The sequence below is a fragment of the Amia ocellicauda genome, chromosome 22, assembly GCF_036373705.1.
Source record: "Amia ocellicauda isolate fAmiCal2 chromosome 22, fAmiCal2.hap1, whole genome shotgun sequence".
In the NCBI taxonomy this organism is placed as follows: domain Eukaryota; kingdom Metazoa; phylum Chordata; class Actinopteri; order Amiiformes; family Amiidae; genus Amia; species Amia ocellicauda.
The window spans coordinates 14,983,891-14,994,256 of record NC_089871.1 but is presented as its reverse complement, the minus strand read 5'-3'; the positions used below and the strand labels follow the sequence as shown (position 1 = coordinate 14,994,256).

The 10,366-nt window shown below is 45.1% G+C and overlaps 1 protein-coding gene across 1 annotated transcript; it reads left to right on the top strand.

Moving 5' to 3' along the window:
- The first annotated feature begins 302 nt into the window (after positions 1–302).
- On the top strand, positions 303–10,301 carry LOC136717846 (uncharacterized). Its single transcript, XM_066695385.1, has 9 exons — positions 303–637; positions 1,497–1,649; positions 1,924–2,029; positions 2,243–2,369; positions 2,467–5,010; positions 5,607–5,769; positions 5,953–6,115; positions 6,749–6,881; positions 7,350–10,301. Exons 1-9 carry the CDS (start codon positions 573–575, stop codon positions 7,517–7,519), a joined length of 3,624 nt encoding a protein of 1,207 aa, XP_066551482.1. The 5' UTR covers positions 303–572; the 3' UTR covers positions 7,520–10,301.
- Positions 10,302–10,366: the final 65 nt, after the last annotated feature.

The following is a 10,366-nucleotide window of genomic DNA, read 5'->3' as shown; positions in this document are numbered from 1 at the left end:
AAATGTGGATTTTAAGAAAGGTAAAACAACAACAAACTATTACATATATAATGTAGTAGCAACACCACCATCATTCACCCTACCGACAATATCGGCTATTTAAATAACTTATTTTTTGGGGTTGTTTATTACAGGACGACCCTCCCCCCTCTTCCACATCACGGAAGTTCACCGCGGGGGAGGAAATACAGGAAAGGCTTGACGCTAAGTCTGATTGGTCTTTCCCGACATTACTGTTCGAGCTGCACCAATGAGTTTCAAGAGTGGGCGGGCCTTGTAGCGGCAGCCATGGAGGCGGCGTCCGGAGAGTTGCGAGGGAAATTTGACCAGAAAAAAAAACAAAAAAAAAACCAATACAACAAAGGCCTATGAAATGGGCTGTCATGCAGCTGAGAAAATAGAAACACACGAATTCGCGTTTTTAAAACCACGATCTCAGGCAGAACATTGCAGCTGTGCCGTGATTAAAGTGTGCATGTTGCACGCCGAGGTGAAAGTAGAAATGGGATCAGACTGCAGGGATGTGTGAAGCCGATGATGGGACGGGCTGATTGAACTCCTGAAACACAGCGATGAGTTGCAATGAGGATGATCTCAGCGTGCAGCTCTGCAAGGCCGTGAATGATGGCGATCCCAGGTAAGATCGTGCATAAAAAATAGTGTTTATTGTATATTAATAGTGAAACATTCAATGGAAATCTCGTGTTGGAAACATGCTCATTTCCTTTTTTATGCAAATGCAGGAGTATGCATCTATGCATATATAACCTTTATCGTGATATTTGTATTTCAACATTTATTTATTTTAGGGTAGGCTACATTGCTGGATATTTATATTTAGTATAGGTAGCCTATTTATTATATGATGTATATATTTTACTGCACTTCAAAGTTGTTGATGAAGCCACAAGAAAAGCATCACACAAAACCATGGAGCACTTTGATGTCTCTTGAAAAAGCTAGACGTGTGCTGCATTGCAATGGAAGATCAAAAACAAGGCGCCTCTAAACGTTCAATGCAAACAGTGCTGACAGTAAATGGACTACTGGAAATGTCCTGATTAGACTTTGATATTCATATTTTTAGAATTTGTTTTAGTAAAAGTAGGCTTTCATTTTTGTTTGTCATGAGTCATTATAATCTAGGTAATCTGTACTGAGTTTTGAGATTGAGGATCTTTTACAGTATGAAACTAAATATTCGAGAATAAGTTTGTGTGTTGGGGGGGTGGGTCGAACAGAGCTGGTATTGTATATCTACTTTATGTGCTATTTATATGTCACTCCCTGTAGAAGATGGGATGAACACATTTGAAATACTGGTTCTACACGTTAGCTATAAATAAATATTTGTAATCTGTATTATAATTTAATATTTTGGGGATGCTAAGAGTACATGTATCAGCCAAATAATAATTATTATGTAAAAGGGAGATTACAACGTCCATTGAAGTTTATTCAGTCGGAGTGACAGTGCCTATGTGTTTTCTGTGCAGGAAAGTGGAGGCCCTGCTGATACAGAGGGCGAACCCCAACCTGGTGCTGAGCAAGGGGGCAGCGGCCGTCCATCTGGCTGCAGGAAAGGAGACGGAGAAACGGATCCGCTGCCTCAGACTCCTCCTGCAGTATGGCGCTGACCCCAATGTCAGGTGGGCCTCACTGCCTCGAATTAAACAAGTCCTTGGGTCATTTAATCTCTGCTGCATTCCTTATCACTCACTCTTGTGGATTTTCTGTTTTATTTCATATTTCTAAACAGAATGATCCCATTTCCTGCCTGTATAAAGTTTGCTGTGTAAAGTAGATTGCCATAAAAATATGCCCTGGTGGCCAAAGCCAGTTAGTCTAGAACTACATTTGTAGTATAAATTTAAAGATTTGTTTTCCACAACACAGTGTGTCAGTGACGGCTCTGTTTTGCAGATCTGTGGATGGCCTGACCCCATTGCACATCGCTGCCCTGTGGGGCTGTTACCAGAACCTCAAACTTCTTCTGCAGAATGGGGGAGACGCCAACCTCGAAGACCAGGTGAGAACTTCACTCGAATACTACACTTTCACCTAATAGGATTGCGTGATGAAGATATATACGTAACATGACCATACAGATACTGTACAGGGTATAAAGACATATGCACAAGGCAAAACCTTAATGGCAAACTAATTTCTTTAGTTTCTTTTAATATTTTTAATTTGTCTAATGGTGGTAATGATTAACACTTCTGTGGGACCGTGTCTACAGGACGGGAATAAGGCAGCTGATTTGGCAGACGAGCAGGAAAATCGCAAGTGTGCCCAGCTCCTGCAGGAATACCAGAGTTACGGTCTGTTTGAGCCAGAGGAGGAAGACCCCCCTAGATTCCAATACTGTGAGAATCCTCTTGGTGTTTTGGGAATGGTTTTGTTCTTAAAAATACTACACCTCCTTGTGGCCTGAACTGATCATGCTTTAATTTCCCCTTGCAGCGTTTTACCACAGTCGGATCAGTGGAGACAGCTTCTCCTTCTCGGGCACTAGAGAAGACACCTGTGCTATCCCCTGCGATCTCTCTCTGCTCAGTGACTGTCCTGAGGGGCCACTCAGCAGCACACGGAGGTCCTCGCAACACTCCGCCTATTTGAACCTGTCGGCAATCAGTGCCAGGCCCAGCGTGGGAGGGCGGTGCCGACGGTCGGGGCAGTCTGACCTTTCTGATCTCGCCTGGCGTCACACCCAGACCTGGAGGAGGGATTCGGAAGGGGGCGGGGAGCCTCAGTCGGTGTTGTCCAGCACTCGGATTTCAACAGCTGGCGGAATCGGGGTTCTGCCGGTGCTGCAAGAGGACCTTCCCCTTTCCAACTGCTCGTTTCATCCTAAACCCTTGGAGCTGTCGTCTCTCCCCAGTAACCCCGAGCCAGTGGATTCTGTCTGCTCTTCTCGCCGTGCCAGCCGAAAGAGTGTGAGCTTCAAGGAGGGTCATGAATACTTCCCTGCTACCAGCGCCGAGTCTCACTCGCAGCCTCCAACTGAGGAGAGTTCTCCCGCAGCGGATGAGACGTTTGACATCTCGGAATACTCTGAATTCTTGGACTTGGAACGCATGGCTACCGTCTTGAACTTCCAGGGCATCGACGTGACGTCCCCTGATCACGTCTTTGTGTTTTCGCGGGATGCTGGCTCTGTCAGTCCCGACCTGGACAAGACTCTGGTGGGACACTGGCCCATAGAAGAAGAGGAAGCAGATGAGGAACCAGAAGAGATTGACACTCCTGTTCAGCCACCACCTTGTAGTTCCAGCAGCAGCGGCAGCAGTGGCAGCAGGTATAGCAGCTGTGACAGTGAACCTTACACGAGTGCGGTAGAGGGATCCTTACATCACAGACTGGCTTCCGTGGTGGAGGAGGAGAGCTCAGATAGAGGACAAGAGGTGGGTCCTCAACCAGGTGTGAATAAATCCAGTTCCTTTAAAGGAATCCATACTCCCATTACAGAGTCACTAGAAGCAGAATCCAGGCCTCCATCGGTGGTCGAGCTACCCAGACAAGGAGTTTCATTGGGGGGATATGTGCTCGATGTTGAATCTGTTGAGGAGTTCAGCCAGCCTTCTTGTAGTTCATCTCTGGAAACTCTCCCCATTCAGAGGAGCATAAACTCTCCCAATCCGGACCCAGAGGAGGCAGCGTTGAGGACGATGCTCAACAACTTGATGTTGTCCACTAAAGTTCCCCAGCAGGACCGCATCGGAGCTGACGTGCTGGAGAGCATGGAGGAGAGCCTTGCAGATACTGTCCTAGTGGACCCAATCCACAATGAGACAGACAGCTGTCTAAGTGCTGACGAGGAGCTGGCCAGGCAGATCCTGCTCTCTTCGAAGCTTCAGTCCACAAGCAGAGCATCGGAGGAAGAAGAGCAGCCACTGATGCTAAGCCCCTTCGTAACAGGCAGAACCAGATCCCGTCTGAGTCGCTGTTCTCTGAGAGCAAACGGCAGTTCCATCCTCTCGTCTCCCTCCTTCCTCTTTGATGAGACTCTACCCACACCCACACGCCTCCGCCGCCGCACCACTAAGAAGCATGGTGATGAGAGGCTGAATTCAGATGGCCTTGGATCGTCTTTGAGCAGTGAGTTTGAGAGCAGCGGTCAAACCCAAACTTCTTTGCTTGAAGGAAATTCGATTATGGAAGGGGGTGGCAGTCAGGATGACACTGTCCTGATCCCTGGGAGCCTTGCCGACACTGTGATCCTGGAGAGAGAAGAAAGCAGTGAAGATGGCATCACAGACTGCCTAGCAAAAGGGGTCGCCCATGCAGTGCTGGGAGACTATGGTGGCTTCGTTACTGATGACCTATCCAGTTCAGGTGGGGAAGGGGCAAAGTTGAGACTGAATGTAGGTCAGTGTCCACCTGGGGCGCCCAGAACGGGAGAATCCTGGGTAAGCGATGACCTCGAGTCCAGTGATCCCCAATCTGAGGGCAAGGTGGTTGTGGAGGGTTTGGCAAAGGGGCAGATGCCAGATTCCTGTTCCAGTGATGACTCCCCAGAGTCTCAGAGGGATCTGCCCGCAACGCCAGGCGCTGGGTATACCCCGAGGTACAGCGTCAGCCGGCTGTCTGCCTGCCATCAGCCCCAGAGACTGGCCGATCTCTCCTACACTCCAGGCGGGCGCCCCCTCATCCCGGAAGTTGAGGAGCCGGTGGAGTACCTCTACACTGACACGGAGGAGGGTCACGAACTGATCGAGTGCCACGTGCCACCCACAGCCAATCACACCCTCTCCTCTGACGTGACCTCGAGTGAGGACACTGTGCTTTATGACTGGAAGTCCTTCCATGCCAGCCCAGGCAAGGGAAAGGAGAACCAGCTGCCTCAAGAGGAAGTCCCATCTGCCATACACAAGCTGCCCGACAGGGAGCTCCGACGCCAGCTGCAGGAGCTTGGGGAGGAACCAGGCCCAATCAACAAGACAACCAGGCTGATTTACATGCAGCAGCTTTGTCGTCTGCAGCACAAGCAACCGAAACACAACCCAGGTAGGACGTCTGCCCCTTTAAGCAGTGGGTTTATTTGTTCTATAATATAAGGAGGTGTCTATGTTAGTCAGATTTGGCTGTAAAAGCTGTAATTCCCGAACTGTCGAAAAGGAGATTCCAGTTGTTTGGCAAAATATTTCACATTTGAGTGTATGAATGTGTGCCATGGAAGAAAATACATTCTAGTTACTAATGTACATTTGATAATTGGAGTGAGATTAACCATGTTATGTGTGGAAATGAGCCAAATTGAGACTGAAAAATATAAAAAAAAGTTTAGACTTGTATTTTGAAAAGTGGGACATAATGCAACTAAATAACAATTCTGCTTTTATTTCTTGAAACACTTCGTATCCAGTTACTAGAATGTCATTATTTCTCCATTATATTTTAAGTAGTGTTTTTATGCAACACAATTACTGCCCAGTTAGAAGAAGGTTATGCTTATTCCATTATACACTAAGTGCCCTATTGTTAGGAGGGTTATGTCTTCATGAAAAAGACTAAATAGTTTCTTCACTTGTATTTGAATTGAAGGTCTTTCAATCTTTTTTGTTTTAATGATTTTGTTGCCCCCTCCCTCTTGCTTCTTCAAGGATACAGTCCTGAGCTGGCCGCCAGCATGCACACCTTCCAGCTGCCCGACTGCCGAGCACACGAGTTAGCCCTGTGCCAGCAGTTTGACCAGCCGGACCAGAACCGGAAGTGGCGAGAGGGCGTGATCAAGTCCAGCTTCAACTACTTGCTGCTCGACCCCAGGTCAGTGTGGCTTCAGAGTCCCTTCTTTGCTTTGTTGATTAATTGATTTACATTGCTCCTAGCACCCTAGTCCCCGAGGACTTGGTTCAGCCTCCAGGCACACAGACGATGTATCGAGGACTTTTCAATGGCAGTGTATGAGCTTGACATCTGGCCCCCCTTTGTTCCCTGCCTTCTTGTTAGGGTGACGACAAACCTCCCATCCCGCAGCGTGTCGATGCACCCCGCCGAGTGCTTCCAGACCTTCATCAAGGCCATCTTCTATGTGGGCAAGGGCAAGCGCTCCCGGCCTTACAGCCACCTGTACGAAGCTCTGGAGTACTACAGAGGAGACAGGACTTCCAAGGTGAGGAAACCCATCTGTATTACAGGATGCTGGCCGATCTTAGAAATAACAAACTAGTCTTGACGTTTCAGAAGTTATTGTATTGTCCTAATGTTTTTTGGGGGTGGATTGTTTACGACCAAAGCTTTTATTAATCTGTAACTTCTGCAGCATACACAGAGAATCCTGAGCAAAGTGATTTTAAAGCAGATGTTTCAACTTCTGTTGGGGAAGATAAAGACCAGGAAGACCAAATGATTGTTTGTTTGTTGGTTGGTTGGTTGGTTGGTTGGTTTATTTGTAAAATCTGTGTTTAATGAGAGCCTGAATTTATACACAACGGGTAAAAATTTACCAAAATTGAAATTCATGCAAATTTTTAAGTTTAATGTGAGTTTACAATGTTTAAAGCTGTTGTTTTTGTTTGCTGCTTATCATTTGACATTCATTTCATGCCAATTAAACAAGAAATTCACCAAAATAACCAGTGCCAGTCTGAAGTATCGGGTTGCGTTTTCCCCTTTTGGCTCAATCTGGTGGCATTGCCGTGCAGGGCAGACAGAAAGGCCTGTTGATATGGCGTTGCCCACTAATGGGAGCACCAGGCCTGTGTGATCTCTGACTGTCATTGCCCCTGTGCTCTCTCTCCTGTAGAAGCTGTGCTCCAAGGTGCAGCACATCCTGCAGGTGTGGGCCACTGGCCAGGGCGTGATCTCTCTGCACTGCTTCCAGAACGTCATCCCAGTGGAGGCCTACACCCGCGAGGCTTGCATGGTGGATGCCATGGGTGAGAGAGGCCTCTGTATTACAGACATGTGATTAGGGCCACTGGAACTCTGTTGTACCAGGACTGGCCAGATACTATCCTCTAGAACTGTTAGGGTATCTGCTGCTGTTTAGCATTTTTCACACATGCTTTCAAAATCCTATTTAGAGATTTGTATCTTGCATTAAGCGTCTGATATAATCTGGCGCTTATCTGCCTGAGTCTTGGCCACACAGAGAGAAAACTCACCAGTACTACATGATGCCGAACGATCTGAGCAATAACAAACGAGTCTTGAAGTCTCGGAAGTATTGTATTGTCCAAATGTTTTTTTAGGCAGATTGTTCTTTAAGAGTAGAACTAGTCACTTTACTCTCTCAATTTTGCAGATACTGTCCTAGTGGACCAAATTTTCCCTTACAAAAAAAAAAAAAAAAAGACCCTATTTTCCTAGTGCTTCCAGGTTCAAGTCCAGGTTCCTTTTTTCAGGGCTGAAGATGCTGACCAATAAGAAGCGAGGAGACTACTACGGGGTAGTAGCGACCTGGCCAATGAAACAGAGGCGTGAGCTGGGGGTGCACCTGCTGTACCGCGCCATGCTGATCTTTCTGGCTGAGGGGGAGAGGCAACTGCGTCCGGCGGACCTCCGAGCTGCCTAGTGACCCATGGGATCATGAGATTGATCCACTCCGGATCTGAGGCAGCCATTCCCAAAACATAACAGTACACTGAGATGATTTCCACCTCAGCCTAAACGTCATGGACGGAGCATTATTCAACCTCCGCTTTGAAGCACTTTTACCTTTGATTTTTGCATTTGCATTACTGAAAAGCTGGGCTTGTGTAGGGAGCAGGTATAGGTGTCCCTACACTGGTTCCGCCCCCAGAGCAATAATGAGGACTCTGGCATTCAACTAGGAAGAAAGAGGTCAGGAGAAGATTGTGTCTGAGCCTAAAACAAGACTTTACCTTACAATTTGAGTGCTTACACCGTGGAGATGGCCGGGGGGTAGGGGGTGGAGCATGACAATTTGGGAGGCTCCACTGCAGAAAAAAAAAAGAGGAAAAATGAAATTTGTACTGCTGATATAATGTGTATTGTTGTAGCACAACAATATCCTGAATATGTAAGTGCATTAAGAAACGAGTATATGAATAGTATATTTTTATAGATGTGTTTTTAAACATGTAGTACTGATGTCTTCCACCTCCTCTATGATAATGCATATAAAAAAGTGCTGAACCTTTCCCCCCTTCCTCATTCATTTCAACAGACATGCCAGCAACAAGGACATGAGAATATATGCTTTATTTAATGGCAGGAAATGGCACTATTGCACATTACAGTTGGTATTGAGTTTTCTTTTTCCTTCTGGAACTGCTGGCAGAGCCAACATGAATTTAAACGCAAGCGTTTTGCAGGCAGTCTGTATGTTTTTTTTTTTTTTTTTTTTTTTAGTTTTTTTTTTTACTTTATGAATAATTGCTACCAACATTGACATATTTCAACCACACGAGGGCACCACAGTGTAACACTGACAGTTTGCACAGGTAAAGGAGAAGCACAGGTGCAGAGTACATGGTTTTGGTCGATAAAATCCCTTCAGAGGAGTCAGTTTCAGCAATAAAGTACATCACTAGATCAGGTCCATTTCAATCTGGTAACAAATGTATAGATTATGCAACATTTCTCTCATAGTCTTGCATTTTTATGTCCCTCTATTCATCAATGCAATAAATATGACCTTACAAAACAGGATTTAAAGGCAGCTTTGACTACATTTTCTTTCTAAACGCCTGCTTTTTAAGATTGTGTCAATTAAACTAGTGACACCTTTTAATGTGTTCGGCTCCCACCGCAGGGAGCTCGACGCATCTTAATGCGAGATTGCTTTTGATCTTTTAGTTTTTGGTGAAATGTCACCACTGCCGGGAGGAGAATTTGCTAAAGTGCTGCAGTGAGATCTAATTCACACCAAGAAGTCCAGACAGCCGGGTGCGAATGAGCAAACGGGCAAATTCATTGTCTTGCAACACTCGCTATACTTAGTGGCATTGTTTTATTTTAAGTACAAATCCTACAATGTGATACTGGCATTCCAGGCAACAGAAGCTGTGTTGTCCTGTCTTCATTTTGTGCGGATTTATTTGTATTACATTTTTTCGATTTTGATTGTCAGTTATTTCCTAAAACAATCTCTGAAATGTAATACTGCATCTGTCCCAGGGCAATAAGGGGTTTAACATTTTCCCTGCCCCACAGACATTCTTACTTCACAGGTGAAATTATTTTTACTTTATAGAAACATTTTTAATTTAACTCTATATCATACATTGGGGGATTGGTTGTTCCTAGTTTAAGTAATTGGGAGGTAGCAGTGGTGGGAAGTGATGAGTGCATTATAAGTATAAAAAAAAAAGCTTAGGTTTAGGTAAACCTGTCACTAACCATAATGTTTTTCATTTGATTTTCAATAAAGTTTAAGATTATTAGTGTATAAGGCATGTGGGGAAACCATGTTGGCTCCTTTTTTACTTTTTTCACATGATTGAATGGCCATTGCTTTAATAAATGAAAGCTTAACTGTAATTATTCAATAGAGTAGATTGAAGCATCTTGATGGGTTAACGAGAGGTTTACACCTGAAAAACCTACACCTTTTCCTAGAGAAGTATAGGAATTTGGGACTGACCCCTGGTTGCAGCCCATGTACCGTGCAGCTGGTGCTTCCTCCTCCTCATCAGAAGTCACAACGTTCTCATTATGAGACAAGATGTCGGCAAAGGCAGCACTAGAGCTCCTTAGGTGAGTTTTCTAGGAATATAGTGGCTTATTAAAAGTGTCCATTATAAAGCATATCTCTGAGAGCAGGCCAGGAGGATGGACCAACATGTGGAGCTGAACTCTGCCTTATTGCCACATGAGGTGTGATGGTTCAGGTTTCATGGATCAGATGTCCTATTGACGGTGGTGCCCAAATCCTCTCGCTGCTCAGTATGAGCGAGATGCTTTGGGATTGGCAGAGGATTCCTGTCCGCACTGGAATGTGTCAGAAGTGCTCCCTAGTGGTCATTAATCAGTGTGGTTTCAACCGGTTATTTGGATTCAGACCCATCCCAAACTCTAGTTCCAATTGTTTTTGCCATTAACATAATGGGAAACAGAATTGCAATTACAAATGGAATCGGAATGGAAGGTCTGAAAGGAGGCTACATTATTGCATTTGCAGATAGATCAAGGTTTTCAGTCAAGGAACAACTGTCCAATTATGGCTTGCCTCCAAAAGGGGGTATGTGGTACATAAAATAACTGTATGTGTGCTGTACTCGATTGGAGTTTCCCTCCTTCTGTTTGTTTTTTCCAACTTGGTTCTAAATGAATACATTGTTTAAGAAGTTGTTTAATTGGACAATTTTAATTATTGTCAGCTGTTTAGATATTTGACAGTATTCAGTTAAGTATTTGAGAACTTGGCTGGTAGAAATACCACAAGACACTGATACTC